This window comes from Phyllobates terribilis, unplaced genomic scaffold (assembly GCF_046119375.1).
Source record: "Phyllobates terribilis strain yellow unplaced genomic scaffold, ASM4611937v1 Scaffold_4__5_contigs__length_816908805, whole genome shotgun sequence".
Classification (NCBI taxonomy): Eukaryota; Metazoa; Chordata; class Amphibia; order Anura; family Dendrobatidae; genus Phyllobates; species Phyllobates terribilis.
This window is the reverse complement of record NW_027362764.1, coordinates 469,885,533-469,910,184: the sequence shown is the minus strand read 5'-3', so window position 1 is coordinate 469,910,184 and position 24,652 is coordinate 469,885,533. Positions and strand designations below refer to the sequence as shown.

Below are 24,652 nucleotides of genomic sequence, written 5' to 3'. Positions count from 1 at the left end.
GGCCCGCAATCCTTGGTGTCGGGAGGACGTGTTCCGTCCCAAGGTCCAACTGGGTCCCAGCTTCCACTATGTTAACCCAGTGTGCCGTCAGCGAGATGTACCGTCCCTGCCCACAAGCACTTGTCCACGTGTCCATGGTTAGGAGGACTTTCCGGGTAACAGCGTTGTTGAGGGCACGGCTAATGTTTTGGGACACGCGCTTGTGTAATGCAGGGACGGCACAGAGAAATAGGGGGACCGAGTACCGAGCGACGGCCGCCATCAGGTTGCGGAATTCTTCTGTCTCCACTAGCCTAAAAAGCAACATTTTGAGCGCAAGCAGTCGTGAAATATGGGAATTTAGTAGTGTGGCCTGTGGGGCGTTCGCTGCCTATTTGCGTTTACGTTCCAAGGAATGGGGTATGGACAACTGAACACTGCGCTGGGACAAGGATGTGGACGTACATCCCGACGCTGCTACTTGAGTGTGCAACGACAGGTGCAGGGCAGGAGGCATCTTCGCATGCACCATGGACAGGGGATTGGCTTGCATGCACAACAGCGGAAGAAGCAATGGTGCCACCCACAGACTCTTACTGGACCCTGGGGTTCAGCCCAGTCGGGTGCTTCGCAGCCACGTGCCTGATGATGCTGGTGGTGGTCAGGCTGCTAGTTTTGCCACCCCTGCTGATGCTGGCCTGGCAGGTGGTGCAAATGGCCTTTTTGGGGTTATCGGCAGTGTCTTTAAAAGAAACAACCAGACTTGGGAAGACCTAATAGTTGTACTGGCAACTTCCTTCATGTTGGTGTATGGGGAACGGTTGCCAGCCTTTTGTCTGCGGCCACCACACTGCTTCTTCCTGCCTGTTGGGGTGCTCTGCCTCCCTCCCCCTGTGTGCTGCTGTCCTTGCTCTGCATGTCCTCCTGCCAAGTTGGGTCAGTTACTGTATCATCCAACACCTCGTCTTCCACTTCCGCACCCTGGTCCTCCTCCTGACTTTCTGGCAATTGTGTCTCATCATCGTCCACCTCTTGTGACACTTTCCCACTGTCGCCTTCGTGTGACCGTGGCTGCTCAAATATTTGGGCATCGATACATGCGATCTCCTCTTGCCCCACTTCAAGTAGACTGGGCGAGAGGCCCGAATCTATAAATGGAAAAGTGAACAGCTCTTCAGAGTGTCCAAGTGTGGGATCAGTTGTCTCCGGGCACTCGGCATGATGGGAGGAAGGAGGATCAGGGTGAGGAATATGCGGTCCAGACTCACAGCTACTGAGACTTGACCGTGTGGAAGACAGGGTGGTGGTGGTGGCTAAGTGACTGGAAGCATTATCTGCTATCCAACCAACAATCTTTTGACACTGCTCTGGGTTCAATAGTGGTGTGCTGCGGTGCCCTAGGAATTGGGACAGAAAGGTCGAGCGTGAAGATGTGGGTGTTTGTTGTGGCACAATTTCAGCTTGCCCACAGCCTTGGCCTCTGCAAGCACCATCACGTCCAGTTCCCCGTCCCTTGCCACACACCTTGCCCATTTTAAATGGAGGACAATATCTTTCTCGCTCACTACAAATGGCGGAATTTGGAGCGAAGTTATATGTAATCCGTGTGATTGAGAAACCACAGTTTTAAATACCTGGCCTGTAGGTAAATATTTTGAACAGCAAACCGGTGTCAAAAACTTCGCTGACACGCTGAAAAAAAAATATGAATGGAGGCCAAAAATGGCAGTATTTTCAGCGCAATTATATATGAATGTGATCCGTGTGACGGACAAACCACAGTTTTAAATAGCTGGATTTTTAGCGCTGTAATATGGAGAGGACCTGGCTGTATTCTGCAGTGCCAACAAGCAAGTGGTGCATAAAAACAGTGTTCTCTGGATTGCTTTTTAAGCAAATAATGAGGATTAAGATCCAAAAAAAATTATTCATGGCCCCTGAGACCTGGGCCTTTGTCTCGAAATATCTAACAGCAGCAGAAGGCAGAACTGGAATGGAGCCTCTTGTGCTATATGCACTGCAGTCTGCTATATACACTGCCTGCCTGATATCTCTGCAGATGGATTAGTCCTCAGAAGGACTGTTTGTTGAAATGGATATGTGTAATGTACTTGTTTTCTCCCTACACTACCTAATACACAACCAAATCTCTCCCTAGCTCAGCAGCACCTCTCCCTACACTGCCTAATTGCGGAGTAAACTGACGAGCACAGCGGCGCCAGGTCTGATATAGACCTGACGATGCTGTGCGGCCAGCCAATCACTAATGCCACAACCACCATGGCTGCAGCATTACAATGAGTGACAGGCAATCCCTGCATGTTGATTGCTCTAAAGAGCGCCAAACATGCAGGGAGGGGACCCAAGCATCTCACACGTACTCTGCGAGCTCCGAGCAGCTCGAGTACTGCTCGGGCGAGTACCGAGTACTTGCGAGTATGCTCGCTCATCACTAGCAACTAGCCTTACTTACCCCTGCAGCACACCAGTGCTGCCTCTGTCACTGCCCTTGGTCTTCGTGGACATGGTGGCAGTGGTTTTGTCACAGCTGCAACGGTCTCATGCCGTCTACCTTGGCATGATCACAGAGGTAAACCTCGAAGACTCCGCTAATTTATGCATGCTTAAAAGGGATTTTCCCACAAGCAAAAATTTGATTTTAATCAATAGATGTTGGAATAATAATTAGTTTCACAATTGGATGTGATTGAATAAAATGTCCCTGTGCTACGATAATCTTATAAATGTGCCCCTGCTGTGTACCATGTAATGGCTGTGTCTGACTGTGCAGGAACGCGATCTGACCATACCACATCTCCTGGGCAGGGGAGGAAGGAAAAGAGTATACAGACAGGACAGCATGGGATCACAGCTCATTTTTTCTTTGAGGTAATTTTTTTTTTTTTTAAATAAGGGAAGGAAAACACCATCTCACAAAAAGAATTAGCTGTGATATCCTGTTGTAATATCTGTATACTCTTTAGCTCCCTGTCCAGGAGATGTGTCATGATCAGACCATGTTCCGGTGCGGTCAGACACAGCCATTACACATTACACAGCAGGGGCACAGGTATAAGATTATCTCAGCACAGGAACATTTTATTCAATCACATCCAATTGTGGAAATAATTATTCCAAGATCTATTGATTAAAGGGAACCTGTCATGTCACTTGGAGCATGTAAACTGCCCCCAGATTGTTGTGTGTGATGCAATACGCATCACTAACACGCTTTTTGCATTAAAATCAGAGCTATAGTCTTTTGTAAAAATCACTTTATATACTTATATCTTAATTGCTCATTTTAGTCAGAGGGGTGTTTTTCACTGTATTCAGTCTGGCTTGTCCTTGCCCAATTTGAATTGTCCCTGGTTTGCGCCAACGTCACATGAATAGGCTTTTTGTGGTTCCGTGCTGTATGCTGTCTCCCACGCTTGCGCAATGTGTATTGTAAAGCCGCGTGTCGCCATGTTTGAGCAGTGACTATAGGCTCCCACACTCCCAATTGCGTGCACGGCAGCCGCTAGCCACTGCGGACGCTTGGGAGCCAATAGTCACTCTGCAAGCACGGCTTTACAATACACATTGTGCAAGCATGGGACCACAACAAGCCTATTCATGAGTCGGCAAAAACAGGGGACAATTCAAATTGAGTGGACGGGGATAAGTCGGACTGAATAAAGAAAGGAAAACCTTTATGGCTAAACGAGCAAGTAAGATATAAGTATATAAAGTACTTTTTAAAAAAAGATTACAGTGCCGATTTTAATGCAAAAAGCATGTTAGTGATGCACATTGCATCACTAACAGCCTGGGGGCAGATTACATGCTCCAAGTGACATGACAAGTGCTCTTTGAAATGAACTTTCATTTGTGGAGAAAACACCTTTAATTGCTTATCACATTTGTCTTGGTCTTCAAATAACAGCTCATAGATCGTTAACTGTTTTCCAGATTCTCTGGGAAAACCGAGGTGACAACCCCTTCGTCTCATGGTTAGAACTACAGTATAATTCGCTCTCATTCAAGTAGTGACACCCAATGGTCATTAGCATGGATATTTCCCATGTAAAAAGGGGCAAACTTTTCCCCCAATGTCATACTTACATGTATCAGATGTACCAGTGATCCATGGAAATACATGTAAGCACACAGTGGTATTTCCACATTTGCAAAATTAAAAACCTTAATGATTTCTTTAAATGGACAAGGCAAGTACAACAGAGGAATGGGCTCCCTTACTTTTGAAAAAAATCTAAATTATTGTAACCAGAAAATTGCCATTACATTCACAGTAACAAGTTTACTGCAATTTTCTTATAATTTACCAGCTATGAAAAGAATAGGACAAATGGATACTTTCTGATTGCACTGGATCTACATCTATAGATAAAGGAGTCTTTAGCTGACTGGCCAGTTGTAGCCCTTCTATCAGCTGATGGAAAAGTACAGAATTGCAGTATAGGTATGCTAAACTAATTGTACAATGTTTTATATATGACAGAAGGAAATGACATTTATTTAAATATTCCCAAACCGCCATACAAGAATAGCATAGGAACGCAGCCTTGAAATAAACCAAATCACTGCGGCATCACAGGGTTCTAGTCTCCCAGCACAGCACGGCACAATGTATATTTATATAATGGTCACGTGATGTCTAGTCATCCTCAGATAAATGCTCTTTAATTATTATAACAATATTTGCTTTCTTACTCACTGTAATAAAGACAAACCATACACTAATTAGAAGACTGATGGTACGGGCACAATAGGCATTGCTTTGTGTGGTCTGATAATAGCTCAAAAACCACAAACTCCACCTAAACCTTCAGAGAGAATTATTTCACACATACAATTTAATGTCTATTATGCAGTAGTCTGTCAATTGCGACAAGTGTAATATTACACCATATTCATTTCTCCCCAGATTCAAGCAGGCTAGTAATAACATTAAACTTTTTTCTTTCTTTTTACTGTCAAATGATAATTAAACTTTTAAGCAGGTTAAAAATCTCGTCTTGTGACAATATGAAGTTTCTTAAAAAGTAAAGATATAGGGCCAATGCTATTTTGTCTCCTGTTTATGTACATAAAGTTGTCCATCACTGCAGGGCAGTGGAGTCGGAGCCCATTTTGGTGAAGTCGGAATAAAATGGACCGACACCCACTACTAAAAGATATAAATTGGGTACAGTAGTTCAATGCAGTTTGTGGGGAATATTTTTTCATAAGAATTTGGGAAAGTTATGAAATGTCCTATAAATGTCTGTCCTATTCCTGATCTAAGGGTCTAGACTTTTAGCTGAGATGAATCTGTGCTACAGTAAATTTATCACTTAAACATGAGCCATGTATGAGGGAGTCGGAGGTTTGGCTTAACAACTCCACCGCCCTGCATCACTGCACTCCAAGATTTCTGCTAAAAGGTTCATGTCCAAGCAGTCTTGTTATCCACGGTCTCACATTTTTATCAAAAAACAGCCACGAGGTAAGATCACCCCCCAAACCACATGTGTGGACATAAAGGTCTTTGAAATGTTAATCCACTGACCCCTTTGTAACTTTCATTTTTTGATGAATTATTGAATAATTAAATTTTAATGCTAATGATGCGTTAAGTACTCTGGATGTGACCGTTTATAAGTAGTCTGTCTTCCAAGGTTGTTAACCCACTCAGCACCAGCCTCTAGCTTGATTGACAGCTCCGTGTGATGTCAGACAAGGAATCAGACAGTGAGCTAAGAATCAAGTTAAAGAGGCTGGAGCTGGACAGGAAACCAAGCATTGGAGGCAGAGACTCCTTAAGTGCTCTATCACGCCCAGAGCATTTAACAACTTATTTACATATTAAAATGCTAATTACTCCAGGATATAGAAGCATAAATGGGTTTACATTTCAATCTTCTAAGAGCTGCATGTCCAAATATGCGGCTTGGAGATGACTGAGGAGGAAGGTGGTTGATCTCACACAGATTCCCTTTGACAAATTTGTTAAGTTTTTATTTTAGCAGTCAGTTTTTTTTCTACAAGAATCAATGGGGAAAACTAAGGCAACATTACGTGTTGAATTCCACCACTTAGTACCAGTTTGGGCCTGCCCTTTTTATTTAAGAAAAGAGTGGGCATTGGACTGGTGACCTTTTTAAATGACACCTATTAATAAGAGATGCCACGGGTCCATGATTCCACAATCAAAAGGACCCGACTGTAGAGTAAAAGTGGAGTTTGAATTTCTGGATTTTGGGATCCCGGCATGCAAAAGTAGGATCCGACAACCCTCCGTTGACCCTCCTCGCTGTGAAAGATTTCACTCTCTGCACTAACCCATTGGCGCATACTTTTGCTAAGCTGTTACAGAATGGTGACCACTCTCCATGTTATCATTTGTTAACAGCTTAGCAAACTACACAGCAGAGCTGGGCTAGTGCAGAGCGCGAGACCTTCCCCTTTTACAGTGAGGACGACTGCAGAGGGTTGTGGGTTCCTGCTTTTCATTTTGGTGTTCCACAACCCAGGCGTTCAGACCAGAGTTTTACTAGAAATCTGGGCCCTTTAGTGGGACATAAGGAACACTTAATAGGGGTTATTAAAAAAAAAAAAAAAAAAACAAAAACAGAGGTCCAGTTTGAGACTGCTCTCTTTCTTTAAAGAGGGCATCTGTACTCCAACAGAACAGACAGGGATCTACTTAAAAAAAAAAAAAAAAAACACGACCAGATGTGTGAATGTTTCTACTACACTCTATGGGTCCTTGTGTTGTCCACTTTAAAAACGGACAATACACAAAATGTCTCTTCAGAGAGAAAGGGGCCAGAACTCTAGTGCCACCTACAGGAAGTAGCAATCCTAAAAGTCAATAGTGACCCGTTAACAAGCCTTATCACATGACTTAGGAAATGAGCCAGAACCAAAAACTCAATTTGCACACTGTTTTGGGGTACTGCCCCTCGTAAGTGCAAAGTGTGAGTTCTGGTTTGGCTTGGTGATAAGGCTTGTTAAAGGGTCACTATTGACTTTTAGGATTGCCCCTGTAGGTGGCACTAGAGTTCTAGTTCTCTTCCTCTCTGAAGAGACAATTTGCATATTTCCCAGAGGAGCATTGCGGCTTTAAAAGTCTCCTCACCGTGACGTGCTTAACACATCACTCTTTGCAAGGAGAAATATTACCCCTTAAAAACAGGCAATAAAAACAGGCAAAAACACATAAGAAAATCAGATGCGTTAACGAAGCCTAATTTTCAGGACATCAAACCTCTCTGCCAATGGCCTTCTCTCCACAATCCTGATCACAAAAACTGAGGTAATTTTACACTACATTTTCCCTTCATCCATTTAATAATCTCCTATTTTTTGCCAACCACAAATCTAAAACATTTCAAGTGGATTTGTCCAATATACGCTTGGGGTTAGCAAATAGTTAGCCTTTGGGATAATGTACGCATCACCTCCTAACTCCGACATCGAGGACTTGCTCTTGTAATTCACTAAAACAAAGCACGCTCATTGCCAAATCCCAGGCCTTCACCCAACTGGTGTTCCAAAACCTTACAAGGAATTCTCTCCACTACATCGTCACTTTATACATTGGATGCTCTCAATGTATTCCCTACATTGCTGTTCTACACTTTCTTCAATAGTCCTATTTGCAATGTACAGAAAATGAAGCACTGTAAGTCATCTGTACTAACAATGTGATTAAATTAGTGAAAAATGCAGAAAACAAATCGATGCTACAAAACACCCCCCCAAAAAAAGTCTTAAATGTAACTTTTAGTTAGCGCCACTGCTTTGAATGAACTACTGTTGAAGACTTTCCATCCAGACATGAATGAATACAGGTGCCTACACTCCTCGTCCACACCCCCAGGAATGGTTAAACTTGCTCAGTGCATAATTTGTTCCTCCAATCACCGGCATCATGAAGTCACAGTCTTGAGACACACTATTTTAAGAAATAAGAAGTCAGCTTGCCTTCTCCCACATTGCGTCAACCATGTTGCATCAAGCCCGTCTGTGTGTAGCATACCCTGAATCACAGTGCTTACTATTTATGATTCAGTGCGAGTTCTTCAGCCAGTCCCTCCCAGACCTGGTGTATTCATTCCAAGAACCAATTTCATCTTCATTGGTTTCCTTCAGGAAACCAGACCAACTTCCTATTATTTTATTTTCCTTGCCTTTTGCACAGCCCACATAAAACTGACTGGAAGAGAGAGTGATCGAAAACGTTATTCTGCACAAATAAAAGCCAAAACAAACACAAAGCATAAAGAAGAAAAAAAAATCCTTCTCTCGTCATCTGTGCACATGGTCTAAAAATATCACAATTTCTAAAAGGTAACATTTCACGCCGTTCCTAAAGAAAACTTTATTTATACTACCAATTATACTACAAGCACAAAGTTAATTGGGGGAGGTCTAGTGCACCTCCAACGTGCATCAATATCGGAGCTCCAGCTGGGATGTGAGTCATCAGCAGTCACCGGCTGGCAAATCCTGACCGTACTCCCAGAAATTCATTGTATACGCTGCCATTCCTGTCTTTACGAAAGTGAAAATAAGCCCTTGCTGTGGATTCATAGAAAAACATACAACTCAGAGATTTCATGGAAAATTGACTTCACAAACATAACTTCTTGAAACAGACAAAACCTCTAATTCTCCAAGAAACTGAGTAAAATATTCTAACGTTTTGCCAAAAGTCATGATCTCTTTCACTTCATTTCACAGACGCTGTAAGAAGCCAGCTCTCAGAGTTCAGCCTGTCACACAAGTCAAGGAAAAGAAGTGCTGTGGAGCCAATGTAATGAGTCAGTAAGAATGGCTCCCACTGGACAGCCTGTCAGTAAATGTTGCAAAATTCCTAATTGGGATGGGCACTGAAGGGATTCATGTGGAAATGCCATAATGTCTGCACTGTGGTTTCCAAAATGACCGCACACATTTTGCCACCTCTTGTCCCATATTTCCCAGAAGTTACAGGATTCCAACACTGCAGAGAAAAAAGAAATAGAAAAAAAAATATATATATAGAAAAGCAAACATGCTTGCAAGGTCAGTATCCTTCACACACTACACTTTTTTTTAATTGTCTTATTTTCCTACAGTGCAAAAAAAACTGATAAGTTGAAAGGTCACTGTCGTTCTAACACTTTCTACAAATCAATAGATCAAGCAAATAAACTTTGCAACATATTTGGTCAAGAAATATGCTTCTTTCTCCACATATGAGACTCTTTTCCTCTACACTTTAATCGCAAATTCATCAATTATTGAAACTGCTTAAACTCCCCTTCAAACAGAGAAACTGTTAGCTCACTGAGTGATCAGATTACAGCTAACTATTGACATCTATAGGAGGGAGCACAGACATTGAGGCAGAATGATGGGGCACGGTGGTGGAAACAGTTACACTGCTCAAACTGGGTGCATAACGTCCTCCATTCTGCTCCAGCTTCTGAAAAGGTCTTGCACAGAGACAGGAGAGCAGGAATGCCTCATATCTAGGTGTATGGCATACAGCAGACATCATAGCAGAAAGTCTAAGAGCTCAGAAAACTGAAAAAGACTGCAGACTGGAAAATTCATACAGTATACAAGTCACACAATAGCAAGACATAATATTACTCCTATACGCACACGGCAGCTCATTCTGAAAAAGACAGGTACGCTTTAACATAAATATCTGTTTCCCACTAAACTGTAAAATTATTAGGAACAATTTTTAGTAAAGATAAAGTCTTATACACATTTTAGTAGCACTAATGTACTCGTATTATTCATTATGACTATGTGGGTAGTATGGAGTGTCTGCCAATACAGTAGGCAATTTGTTCACTTCGATCAATTAAAGGAGGCCAAGCATACAAATACATAGAAAACAGACATTTCCAATACAATCCAAATTTATAGCTTACTGTAAAAAGCAGAAATATAAAAAACATTACAGTCAAGACCACAGGAAATTATAGCCACAATGTCTACTCATCCGGTAATTCATAATTACATACAGTAGCTATTGGGCCCATAAAAGTCCTTACCCAACATTCCAATCCCACATAGTAGTGCCCACCAAAAACCCGCATGAAACAGACTGCTTTTACATTGCAAGGTCATACAACTCCGGTAGCACATTCATTACATGAAATGACAGAAAAACAGTGTATATGCATAGAGAGTGTGTGTGTGTGTGTGTGTGTGTGTGTGTGTGTGTGTGTGTGTGTGTGTGTGTGTGTGTGTGTGTGTGTGTGTGTGTGTGTGTGTATGTATGCGTGTATGCGTGTACGTGCGTGTTCTAATCCACATAGACATGAAGGAAAAATAAACCCCAATTAAAGATACAAATATCCTAGTTCATAACATTAATCCATTTGGATGTATGGGCAGAGAATTAACCTTTGTTTAATATGTAATAAATCGAACCATGGTCGTCAAATTCATAGACATTTTCATTCAATAAAAGTGCTCTATACAAGTATAGCTTTCTCTATTCAACAACCTAGGGCCATTTTTTCAACAACTATTCACAAGCAGGTAATTTTTGAACCACATGTGCTATATATTTTAATCCCTCCAGGTTTCTTTAAATATCTTTCCAGAAGGCACATACTGCATCTGTCCTCTATATAGTCAAAGTGAACTTGTCTTGCTGCCCTCATCCCCCACATCAAGGCAAAACCATTTTTTGTGCATATAGTGGGTACGGAAAGTATTCAGACCCCTTTAAATTTTTCACTCTTTGTTTCATTGCAGCCATGTGGTAACTCCTAAAAAGTTATTTTTTTTCTCATTAAAAAGTACACTCTACACCCTATCTTGACTGAAAAAAAACCCAGAAATGTAGAAATTTTTGCAAATGTATTAAAAAAGAATAACTGAAATATCACATGGTCATAAGTATTCAGACCCTATGCTCAGACACTCATATTTAAGTCACATGCTGTCCATTTCCTTGTGATCCTCCTTGAGATGGTTCTACTCCTTCATTGGAGTCTAGCTGTGTTTAATTAAACTGATAGGACTTGATTTGGAAAGGCACACACTTGTCTATATAAGACCTCACAGCTCACAGTGCATGTCAGACCAAATGAGAATCATGAGCTCAAAGGAACTGCCCAAGGAGCTCAGAGACAGAATTGTGACAAGGCACAGATCTGGCCAAGGTTACAAAAGAATTTCTGCATTACTCAAGGTTCCTAAGAGCACAGTGGCCTCCATAATCCTTAAAATGGAAGTAGTTTGGGACCACCAGAAGTCTTCCTAGACCTGGCCATCCAGCCAAACTGAGAAATCGTGGGAGAAGAGCCTGGGTGAGAGAGGTAAAGAAGAACCCCAAGATCACTGTGGTTGAGGTCCAGAGATACAGTGGGGAGATGGGAGAAAGTTCCACAAAGTCAACTATCACTGGAGCCCTCCACCAGTTGGGCCTTTATGGCAGAGTGACCCGACAGAAGCCTCTCCTCAGTGCAAGACATATGAAAGCCTGCATAGAGTTGGCTCAAAAACTCATGGAAGGACTCCCAGACTATGAGAAATAAGATTCTCTGGTCTGATGAGATGAAGATAGCACTTTTTGGTGATCATTCTAAGCGGTATGTGTGGAGAAAACCAGGCACTGCTCATCACCTGCCCAATACAATCCCAACAGTGAAATATGGTAGTGGCAGCATCATGCTATGGGGGTGTTTTTCAGCTGCAGGGACAGGATGACAGGTTGCAATTGAAGGAAATATGAATGCAGCCAAGTACAGAGACATATCCTGGATGAAAACCTCTTCTAGAGTGCTCTGGACCTCAGACTTGGCCCAAAGGTTCACCTTCCAACAAGACAATGACCCTAAGTACACAGCTAAAAATAACAAAGGAGTGGCTTCAGAACAACTCTGTGACCATTCTTGACTGGCCCAGACAGAGCCCTGACCTAAACCCAATTGAGAATCTCTGGGAGACCTGAAAATGGCTGTCCACCAACGTTCACCATCCAACCTGACGGAACTGGAGAGGATCTGCAAGGAAGAATGGCAGAGGATCCCCAAATCCAGGTGTGAAAATCTTGTTGCATCATTCCCAAGAAGACTCATGGCTGTACTAGCTCAAAAGCGTGCTTCTACTCAATACTGAGCAAAGGGTCTGAATACTTAGGACCATGTGATATTTCAGTTTTTCTTTAATTTGCAAAATTTCTACATCTGTGTTTTTTTCAGTCAAGATGGGGAGCAGAGTGTACTTTAATGAGAAAAAAATTGAACTTTTTAGAATTTACCAAATGGCTGCAATGAAACAGAGTGAAACATTTAAAGGGGTCTGAAAACTTTCCGTACCCACTGTATTTCAGCCCAATTTGTCCAGAAACCGTCCGTAATCAAAGTTGATTTATTTTATTGAAACGGTGGTTGTTCTTCAGTATAATTATAGGTAGGGAAGCCTATCCCTCTCTTCCCAGCATGCACAGCACGCACCATTGTCCAATGGTATAAATGCCTGAACTTCAGCCCCTGCGTCAGACTAGATAAGGACATAAGATCTGCCCAAAGTCCTGTAATTTGTCTCTGCTTCTCTGCTGCTAGAGGTGGATTACACTAGCAACAGGCAGTGGACAGAAGGGAGATATAGTGACAAGCTCTCAGACAGGGCAACAGGTTTTCAGTTAATTGAAAACCTGCAAATCACATCAAAAGCTCATGTTTTAAAGTAAAATTAAATGAAATATTAAATTAAATCGATTATACTTGGACCCAAAATCTTTACAGAACTGGAGACCTCACTGAAAAGGACATGACATCCAAAAATAACAGTATAAAAAAAGATTTTTAAAAACATCAGAAAGATTGGAGACCTCCAAAGAGAATACAGCCCACATACACTCAAACATTTTGTATGATTTCATAATTTTCTTTTTTATAGGTAAAAATACCGAAAATGGACTACTGCTCTGTCTGACTTATGACCATTCTTTTACATTTTAAATGGAATTTTCATTTAATTAAAAAAAACAGTTAATAGATTTCCTTCTTACTAAGCCTTTGACCAATGATTCAATAAGTACTAGTTCTTGGTCCATTTCTTTATTATCTTCACAATGTGCAACTGACCAAGTGGCAGAAACTATTGTACAATATAAGTAATACATGAAACACTTAATGCATCTATTTTAAAAACATTCTGTCTATACCATTTATTGACAAAAAAAAACAAGCAGACCATCTTTGTCACAGACCACTATTTGAGTCATTGCTTTCTTTGTGAACCATGGACCTGACCAGAACAGGACATTTTAGAAATCTTGCAGGGCTATACCTATACTGAAAGCAGTGGGAAGCCTATGAGAGACACAAAATAATGAAACAAAGATTACTGATATGGAGGCCAATGTGGTGACAGTATTATTTTTTTTAAAGGGTCTGATCATAATGTATCCTTATTTTTTCACTAATGATTTTAATTTTTTGTGCATTACATTACACCAAATTTCTAGCTTGCAGAACAGCATTGTAATTGACTTTGTTGATATATACAGGTGCATCTCACCAAATTAGAATATCAAAAAGTTAATTTCAGTTCTTAAATACAAAAAGTGAAACTCATTATATAGAGTCATTACAAAGAGTGATGATGCAAATTGATGCAGTAATTGATGCAAAAGGAGCCCCGACCAAGTATTGAGTGCATTTACTGAACATACATTTCAGTAGGCCAACATTTAAAATTTTAAAATCATTTTTCAAGCTGTTATAAAGTATTCTAATTTACTGAGATAATGACTCGTGTTTTGATTGGCTGTGATCATGATCATTAACATTAACAGAAAAACACTTGAATAAGATCAATCTGTTTGTAATGACTATAATGAGTTTTACTTTTTGTATTGAAGAACTGAAATAAATTAACTTTTTGATGATATTCTAATTTTGTGAGATGCACCTGTATATGTTTATAAATAGCTGTTATTACTCTTTGTTAGTATCCTGCCATCTGGTGGCTACCCTTTGTATTGGAATCAGATTTTCATTATTTTGCATCTCTTACCGTTCTCCCATTGGTTTCATTGTTTTTTGTTTTTACTCTTATCTATCTATCGACACACATTTGTATGTTTTTTTATAAAATTGGACTAACATGACATATTAGGCTTTTTCTGCATTCTCTTCTCTATATTGGAATTACTTTTTGGATCATAGGCTTCTTTCTATACTTATACTGTCTCATGGGTCTTCAGAAGGATTCTGTATTACCCCAATATGAATGGTATACAAAACTGTTTAAGACAAAGTAATTAATATCCAAGGCATTCATAAATATCACATCCATTTAGAATTGTTTTTTTATGCTTAAGGTATTCTTGGTGATTCAACAGGACACCCATAATTATTATCAAATGCTTTATAGTTCTTGAGCCACCCTGGAAACCACAAAAGATGAAAGGGGAATCTAATGCGTTATGTGTGGCTAATTGTCAAATAATAATGCTCCTTCCCGCATTTTTATAGAATTAAAAAGGACTATCCAGCACGACCCTGAGACGTATTAAATCATTCATTAGTTTCTTTGTATGAACACTTAACAGGCAACACCAAGTATGACTATGTACTTTACATGGCCACCTGATGAAATATTACACCATATTACTTAGGAAACAGAAAACAGTATCTTACCTTTACATGGCTCTGTGCACCCAAGTTGTAGATTTCAGTGGGTTTCACTTCGTTAATTATTTTCACTAGACATGTGCTATCCGTCAGATCTCCATAGTGCAGCTTCATGTCTAAAAAGTGTGAAATAAGCATTAAATTAGGAATTTGATAATTTTTTAGATATGTTCCAACAAAAATGTATTGGCTTGAATTCGCATTTAACCCTTTGCATTGAAAATGGTGAAATCCACAGCATAAATTGACATGCTGCAGATTCCAAATCCACAGTGCATTTTACGCTGCACGTTTTCCTGGCAGCAGGGTTACTAGATTTCATGAAACCTCATCTAGAATGTGGCAACTCTAATACGCCAGATAAATTTCTCCTGGAAAATGTGCATACCCTATGGAAATCTAGCCAAACCAAAGAATTTCCACGCAAAATAAAAATTCTCTATCCAAATCATGAACGTATGCCATTAATGCGCACACTGTCACAGACCCCTGTATGCCCTTAATGAGTGGGTGGTCACATGACGGCATGCATGTCATTTACATAGCCATGATCATGTGCCAACTAGACTTCTGCACTTCTCTAAATTCTCTTCTATAGAGAAGCCCAATGAGACTAGTCGGCACATGAACACAAGTATACAAAATCACATCCATGTGGTCACGTTACCGCTCACTCACTTGGGACACATTAGGGACTTCTGACTTTGTGCACGATTTGGCAGTGTGTAGTCACAGAACAAAAGCCTACAGTTACTAGACAGAAAAACTGTCTGAAGCCTTTTGACACACACTCTAGGCCAATGACGTCACTGCACACATGCATCTTAAAGGTCACGATGTGAGTCATGATGACCTTACAACGTTTCAGCAGGTGGTGGTGGCAGTAAGAAGACGCGCCAAAGAACTGGGGGGGTGGGGGAGACGGACAGTGAGCGATGAAGGTAAATTGTAAAATAAGAGTAATCTCTTGACTGCTTAAGTTTATTATGCTCCAATGTCTCTCCAGAACCTAGGTCTTAATAAGAATTCTTCAAATTGAAGCATAAATATGGCGCAAATTGAATTTCCCGTTAAAATCTGTGTGAGTTGGCAAATTTGAATCTCGTCAGATCTGCTCCTCTCTATAACACATTTTGTGACTCCTATGATAACATTATTATTTATATTTGGTTTCTAGGGAGTTTTCTATAATAATCTGATCTATTCTATCAAGATAGTTTAATAATTCATGAGTTTTTATTATAATTGGATTCCTGGTCAGGAGCTAGTCCCTCATGAACTGGGCACTGTTTTTTAGCCATATATATTTAATATCATGTTTCTGATTTTTTATTGATGAAATAAATAGGATTCTTTTATAATTATGGATCTCTTAGTTTCTCTGCACTAGTAATGTAGCGCAGGATTGGTGGATTATGAATTTGTCTGAAGTGCCATTCTTGTATATATATATATATTGATATCCAGTTTTGAAGCTAAATTTGAATCTTGTCAGATCTCCAACACAATTTCTGTGTCTCCTATGATAACTTAATATTGGCTGTCTATAGCGCTCCAGTATTGAGTAGTATAAAATATATCAGTATGAAAAATTAGCTAGCCAGCCAAATGGCCAGCACCCCATTGCCCCTTCAGGGGTGAAGCTTTGTTAAAGGGAACCCGTCACCAGGTTTGGCCAATATGACATACGGCCACCATCTTTCAGGCCTGATAAACAGCATTCTTTAATGCTGTATTTAAGCCCCCGCTCCGACCTGAAAGTCAAGAAAAAGCTTTCATTATGCTCAGCTGGGGAACGGTCCGGTCAGAGGGAAGTCGCTGGTCTTGGACCAGTGCAGTCCTCCTTCAGTGCTTTCAGTGGACGACACATCCCTATGTCATCCACCCAGGGTCCCCGGCATCACGCTTCTGCACAGGCATACTTCACTGCCCTGACTAAGGCAGAGCAAAGTGCTGCAGTGCACATGAGCCGAGTAAGGTCAAAGAGCCCCGGCGCCTGCGCACTGCAGTACTTTGCTCTGCCCTCATCAGGGCAGAGAAGTACTCCTGCGCAGGAGCACGATGCCAGGGACCCTGGGTGGATGAAGTAGAGACGGGTCGTCCATATGAAGCAAGAAGGAGGATGGCATCAAAAGAAGAAGGGAGGCACCGGACCAGGATGAGTGATGCCCCTCAGACCGGACAACCCCACAGGGGAGTATAATCAAAGCACTTTATCGATCGGATTGGGGGCATATACACAGCATATTAGAATGCTGTATATCAGGGCTGAAAGGTGGTGGCCGTATCGCATATCAGCCAAACCTGGTGACCGGTTCGCTTTAATTAGACTTTAACAGCATTCTCAGCCGTTTGCTAAGCTGTACTTCAGACGTCCTAGCAATATACTAGTGTGCGCCCAGTGACATCTTGCCTCTATAGCCAAAACACATTTGGCCAACTGACTAATTTTTCATATTGACATATTACAAATAATTCAATACTGGAGTGCTATAAACAGGCAATAGAGCTGAGCAGATCTGAGGAGATTTGAAATTGCCAAATTGAGGATTTTACAGAAAAATGTGACTATTAATGTTCATGTAAATAAATATGTATATTTTGTTTGGGTTGGTGGACAAGATTTTTTTTTGTCCAACAGGTCAATTTGTTATGGAGCAATTAAAAGCACTGCCTTAGACCTTGTAATAGACCTGTTCTCTATATACAACTGTCTGCGTTTCCCTCTATTCGAGGACTCATGGGAACTGCAGTTATTACACAGTAAACCCTGGCAGCACCAAAACAGATGTACTATACAGAGGTAGGCAAGACAAAGGGAAATCTAGACTTTATGCTATGGTGGCATCGTGTGGAGAGCAGTCAGACACATAGGCACTTTTCTGTGTCTTTCGTAAGCTTGGCAAACCCTTTTAACCATTTAATATTAATTTAATATTAATGTATGAAGAAGTTTACTGACACCACACTACCAGTAAAGAATAGAGATCCTGAAAACATGACCTGTGGGGGGCTGTGAGGATGGGGTTTGGGGAACACACGAACGAAAGTTGATTTTAATCAATAAATGTTGGAATAATAATAACTTCCACAACTGGATATGTTTAAATAAAATGTTCCTGTGCTGAGATAATCTTATAAATGTGCCCCTGCTGTGTACTGTGTAATGGCTGTGTCTGACCGTACAGGGACATGGTCTGATCATACCACAGCTCCTGGGCAGGGGAGGAAGCTAAAGAGATTATACAGACATTACAGCACAGGATCACAGCTAATTCTTTTTCTGAGGTAAAACATTTCACTGCCTGTTTTTAAACAATGTTTTACCTCAAAGAAAAACAGCTGTGATCCCCTGATGAAAGGTCGGTATACTCTTGCTTCCTCTCCTGCCCAGGAGATGTGGTATGATCAGACTATGTTGCACACACGGTCAGACACAGCCATTACACAGTACACAGCAGGGGCACATTTATAAGATTATCTCAGCACAGGAACATTTTATTTAAATACATTCAATTGTGGAACTTATTATTATTCCAAGATCTATTGATTAAAATGAACTTTTGTTCGTGGGAAAACCCCTGTAAGTTAACACTGCATAGGTTAAATGTGTATGCAGTGAAAAATGGAGAAATTATTTTTTGGCTATTCTTTGTCTTATAAGAGACATGAATAGAACCGCAAAGGAATAGAGAAATTGCCTTACTTCCTTCTGTATGAGCTTGTGGATTCTTGTACAGATGCTCAATCCTCCCAGTGTTGAAAGAGCTTGATCGACGTACAATGCCATGCACCTGTGAATGACAAACCACAAAACATGGTTCATCCCTTGTGACTGACAGGTCCACATCGTCAGTCGTCTTGGAATGTGTGATAAATCACTCCTGCAATTCAGTGCTAAAGAGGTCAGTTTGTAACGACACAAAAAGGAGAGAAAATACCCTATAAACTAACTATGCATTGGAAGATAAACAAATTAGGTGTCATCATAGTAAGAGGAGAGCTGACTAGTGGGAAGAGTTTTCTAGTATTCAGAGGTGACCCCACACAAGTATATGAGCTGGAGGAGGCTTTTGTTAGTTTTTTTTTATTGGTTTATCCACTTTCTTTAGAGTATTGAGAAAGAAAACTAGTGTAACTGTTCCCCATTGATCTGAACATGTAAATGGTATACAGTGGTATAAATAATAGACTCAACACTAGGGAAGAACAAACAAAGGAAAAATTTGTATGTTGGAAACTGTTATTTTTTCCTTTCAAAAGCCCCGATTAAGTGTTCTCATCTCCTCATGACTGGGTTTTGTGTTGGAGCTTCGGCAATCACGTCCTGAGCAGCTCATGGACTGACACCGCATCATCCTTCTGCAATGTGATGAAAGACTTCAGGTGACAGCAGGAAAGCCCACTGCCAGTCGGTTGGCACCGCAGCGGGTCGTGCTCACAGCAAACATTCAGAGACCCTCTGCGCAGTGTGGTGGGTAGCCGCCACATTCTTTCCCTCCTGCTTTGTGCTCTCCCTTTTGAAGGAATGTTCATGGAGAAAGAAAAGCTTGTCAACTGGTTAATCTGTGACAACAAGTATTAATGTAAGGACTGATGAAAGCTGGGGTTGTCTGCTGCTAATACAGGTGTAATACAAACATTATGACAAGCCAAAATGTGAGCAAAAGGGATAATCTGGAGAAGAATGTGAGATAAGACAATCTTTAGGTCTTCACATAGACAGTTAACTCTTTCAATACAACTCAAAGAAGTCATCGACAAGTGAGTGTTTAAGGGATATAAAGCTCAATGCATGGTGGCCTAAAAGAGACAAGTACTACATGGGGGAGGGAAAGTTATTTTTATTAAATGAAACTCAATTGTTTTTTGTATTATGTGTACCTGAACCCTAGTAAATTGTGTCACAATAAGACCACATACATGATGCAGTCGCACTGCGTATTTTTTTTTTTTGCCACATTTGAAAAGTAACGTTTATGTTTTTTGCCACAATTTACAAATATTGCGGGGAAAACCCCCCACAAAAGGCAGCTGCAACATGTGAACGCAGGCTAGCAAACCAAAAGCTTAATATACACTAAGTTATCTTGTACATATCAGACTTTTGGCAAAGCAGGATTTCAGGGAAAACATGATTAGGTTAGGGAAGGCATACTGTAACTACAGCGTAAAGATAACAATGTCTTCAGTCATACACGGGTAACATGCTACTAAGGAAAGTAATTTACTCTATTTTGTTAATTAGCAGTAACATTAAGCATCCAACCAGTGATTCAGGCAAAAAACTCCATTAAGAAACTATAATTGTAACAAAGATTGTCCATTTACAGTAAAGTGCAATATTTTTACACCTCATGTAAAAGAGACCAGGTTGATGCAGACTGAAATCTTAGATTTCACTTTGTGAACTCAATGAGATTACCAATGGACCCAAAAGTTGATCATTTTTTTTATTATTGGTTATCCTTTTCCTGCATTGCAGATTTCAAGCCAACACATCTCTAGAATAAATCTGATGAATGTCTTCCTGTACAGATGCCAACCACATTGTAATATTTTGGGATAGTCTTTAAAATTTAACTTTTCCTTCCAAGTAATGTAATTACCACAAAAAAATATATATATATAAAAAAAAAAAAGTTTCCCCATTCTCTACCAGAATAATCAGCTAATCACAGTGGAGATTATCAACCATGTAACTATGTCTGCAAGTGGATATTAAAAGGCATTGTCCACTACTCTGACAACCCTAAAAGAATCCCTCTGTTTACACCCCCAGTAAAGTAACACTCACCTCCGATGCTGGTGCTATTCTAGCAGTCTCAACACTGGCTCTCCCAGGAATTGCATGGCGTTATGTCACGCGATCCTAGCAGCCAATCAGCGCTGGCTTCACTCTACTTGCCTTTAGACAAATCACATACATCTGGAAGAAATGAGAGGGAGTGCGGAAAGATCCACTGCCAACACTGCAGGAACAGAGCCGGCACTGGAGGTAAGTATAGGTATTATTTTACAAGGGGGGGAAACCTAGGGATTGAGAAGGTGTTGTCAGAGTAGTGAACAACCCCTTTAAGCAGGCCACTTTAGAATGTGCTCTCTTGGCTCAGTTCACATTAGAATGTGCAAGAAAGGTCTCTACTTCAAAGAAAAGAAAAAGCAGTGACTTTGACCATGCAACCTATATTCCAGCCAAAGACCACTAGATGCCGCTGATATATCACAGCAAAGCAGGTTAACTGGGTCACATTATTTGCAATTTGCTTGTGGTGATGCCTTGCAGATCATAGTCAGAAACGTAGGTCACATAACCCTGCAGGCTGCAATACAGTCCCATTCATCTGCACCATGTTGTGATGTAGCAGCGGCATACAGTGATCTAGGACTGCCCGACATATATAGCTAAGGTTGCCATGTAGCCCCAGAGTGAAGTGGACCTCATCTCCGCTAAGTATCTAGGGGTTGAGACAATATGACTAAACCTATCAAAGCAGAAAGCCAGTAGAGCAGTGTTTTTTAATATGTGGCTCTCTGCCGGTTGCCAAAGTCTAAAAGGCACCTTGGAAATTTTAGTATGCAAGTTTTTAAGAGCCACAGGTTGAAAAACACAGCTGAGCTGTAGATCACACTCTAAAGCAGTACCCACCAGATTTATTTTGGCCAAATCATATGATTTTGGCAGGTCTGGCAAAAGAATCTAAAACATTTAGGGTCCCCCAGACAAACGGCAGATCTTTTATTCTTGGGAAGGTATTCAATGTGTAAATTTATTGAACATTTTTAGGATTGCACAATAGTTTTAATCTTTTGTGGTATTTTTTGAGTACCAACACTGGACAATTCTTCTTGTTACAATTCATAGATAAATTAGAACAGTAAATACCCGTTGTACAAGGACTCGGTCTGTAGTCCACAGTTCGAAAGCATTTCATCTGGATAAAATGGTGACAGTCTTGTAACGAAATTGGGCAAAAATGCCTAAACCATATATCAAACCCTGTATATAACACTTAATTTGTACTACATTCTGTTTATAACGACAATGCATCTGTTCATAGTGATCATTTACAGCCAAACAAAATGCAGTGAAAAATAGTTTAAGGTGTACCAAGTCGTTCTTCTAGTGATTCTGAGCCGTCTTAGAAACGGTGGTTTCTGATGTAATGAAAATGTAAAAGCAGATTTTACAGCCACAGCTAATGTACACACTGTCAGGATTGCACTCCGATGCCTGAGCAAGCAGGAGGTCACGTGACTGCAAGTATGTGCTTTGCATGGTTACAGTCACATGCCAACTAACTTCTCATCTGCTTTTCTTAAACATTGGGAGATCCAGGAAAAGTTGCTAGTTAATATGTGACCACAGCTATGCAGATTGTATACTTGGTTAACTGACAACTCAAATGTGATTAGGATGGTAAAAATATACCTGGAAACATGGTGGTCACATTATTCCACTAGGAGGATCCAATCAGAAAATATGACAAATTACACTCTGCACCCTTCTTTCCTTGCATATAATAATTGGTCATTCTTCACTCACCAAAAGGGGCGTTGAGAAGTCTGGTTGAACCCTTCAAATTCTTTCAAGAGACTTCACGTCTATGACCCAAGAGATGCAACCAAGATTGTAGATCTGTCCAAATTATGTCTTTTCACCTCCACAGGATCCCTCACCTACCTAAAGTTTAATTTATCCATCTCATTTTTGTACTGTTTTGCCTTGCGTATGTTTTATTTATTCTGTGATTTTGTACTTTTGAAAGCATTGTAGTTTTGTATATTAGTTCCTGAAATTAATAGGGTTGTTCCTTGCTACTCTAAACCTACAACTTTGAAGAGGGAAAGTATAGCCTAGCTGTGTTACGCTGAGAAAGCCAGAGTGCTACAGTGGGGAAAATAAGTATTTGATACACTGCCGATTTTGCAAGTTTTCCCACCTACAAAGAATAGAGAGGTCTGTAATTTTATCGTAGGTGCACTTCAACTGTGAGACAGAATTAAAAAAAAAAAAACAGATAATCACGTATGATTTTTAAATAATTAAGGTACATTTTATTGCATGAAGTATTTGATCACCTACCAACCAGCAAGAATTCTGGTTCTCACAGACCTGTTAGTTTCTCCTTTAAGAAGCCCTCCTACTCTGCACTCATTACCTGTATTAATTGTACCTGTTTTAACTCGTTATCTGTATAAAAGACACCTTGTCCACACACGCAAATCAAATCACACTCCAACCTCTCCACCATGGCCAAGACCAAAGAGCTGTCTAAGGACACCAGGGACAAAATTTTAGACCTGCACAAGGCTGGGATGGGCCACAGGACAATTGGCAAGCAGCTTGGTGAAAAGGCAACAACTGTTGGCACAATTAGAAAATGTTAGAAACACAAGATGACTGTCAATCTTCCTTGCTCTGGGGCTCCATGCAAGATCTTGTCTCATGGGGTAAGGAGGATTCTGAGAAAGGGCAGCAATCTGCCCAGAACTACACAGGATGACCTGGTCAATTACCTGAAGAGACAAACATTACTGTTAGTAACCCACTACAAAGTCCTGGATTAAAATCCTGCAGGGCAGGCTAGGTCCCAGGGCTCATGCCAGCACATGTCCAGGCCCGTTCGAAGTTCAGCCAATGACCATCTGGATGATCCAGAGGAGGCGTGGGATAAGGTCATGTGGTCAGATGAGACCAAAATATAAATATGGAATCAACTCCACTTCCCAAGTTTGGAGGAAGAAGGATGAGTACAACCCCAAGAACACAGTCCCAACCGTGAAGCATGGTGGGGGAAATATACTTTGGGGGTGCTTTTCTGCAAAGGGGACAGGATGACTGCACCGTATTGAAGGGAGGTTGGGTCATGTATCGTGAGATTTTGGTACGACAACCTCCTTCCCTCAGTAAGAGAATTGAAGATGGGTTGTGGCTGGGGTCTTCCATCATGACAATGACCCGAAACACACAGCAAGGACAACTAAGGAGTGGCTGCACAAGAAGCCTTTCAAGGTCCTAGAGTGGCCTAGCCAGTCTCCAGACATGAACCCAATAGAAAATCTTTGGAGGGAGCTGAACTCAATGTTGGCCTGAGACCGCATCGAAACATGAAAGATCTGGAAAAGATCTGTATGGAAGAGCGCACCAAAATCCCTGCTGCATTGTGCGCTAACTTGGTCAAGAACTAAAGGAAATGTCTGACCTTTGTAATTGCAAACAAAGGTTTCTGTACCAATTATTAATTTTAGTTTTTCTATTGTATCAAATACTTATTTCATTAAATAAAGTGCAAGCTATGTAAAAATCATACAAAGGGATTTTCTGGATTTTTTTTTAGATAGTCTCACAGTTGAAGTGTACCTACGATAAAAATTACAGACCTCTCCATTCTTTGTAGGTGGGAAAATGTGCAAAAATCGGTAGTCTATCAAATACTTATTTTCCCCACTGTAGAAGCGGAGAAACTCTTTACAGAGCTTTGAGTGGGCGATTGCAAAAAAAAAACAACATTTCCTCAAATCCAGCCTGATTGAAGGTACAGTTTTTTTTATGGACTTTCAGATAAAAAAAGGTTACTTAGTTTAGACAGGGTTCCCGTTATTATAAGGGAATTCTAACAAGGTACTACAGTAACTCCTTCAAACAAGAATCAGAGTGTGGAACAAGGATCCTCGCTCATTGGAGTGGGGTGGGGGTCATCAATTTCCCCTTCTAAAACAATAAGGCAAATATCTACATTGCCACAGTTATGGCATCTATAACATGCTGCAATTCTAGAGAGCTCTATAATGTCATGAATGTGTCAAGAACTGATAAAGGTTTACTGATGAATAAAAGTAACAGGAAGGGAAAAAAAAAAAAAAAAAGTCAGACCAAGCAAACTAGGGATAAAAACACAAACTACACAAGACAAGATGTAAATTTGTCTGTGTGACGGAAGATAAATAACTTGCTGAAAAATGAACTTCTCTAACATTTTATTGGAGTTGAAATATTACCCGTATTTTGACACTTTAGTACC

At 40.6% G+C, this 24,652-nt stretch overlaps 1 protein-coding gene across 2 annotated transcripts in view; it reads right to left on the bottom strand.

Annotated features, from left to right (window-relative positions):
• The window catches only part of GMDS (GDP-mannose 4,6-dehydratase), a 704,434-nt gene that overhangs the window by 552,815 nt on the left and 126,967 nt on the right, over positions 1-24,652 (bottom strand). For both annotated transcript variants that reach the window (XM_073676655.1, XM_073676654.1), the window contains 2 exons: positions 18,334-18,421; positions 14,634-14,743 (listed from right to left, as the gene is read on the bottom strand). In XM_073676655.1, the coding sequence (XP_073532756.1) occupies positions 14,634-14,743; positions 18,334-18,421 (198 nt within the window). The remainder of the gene's footprint in view (positions 1-14,633; positions 14,744-18,333; positions 18,422-24,652) is intronic.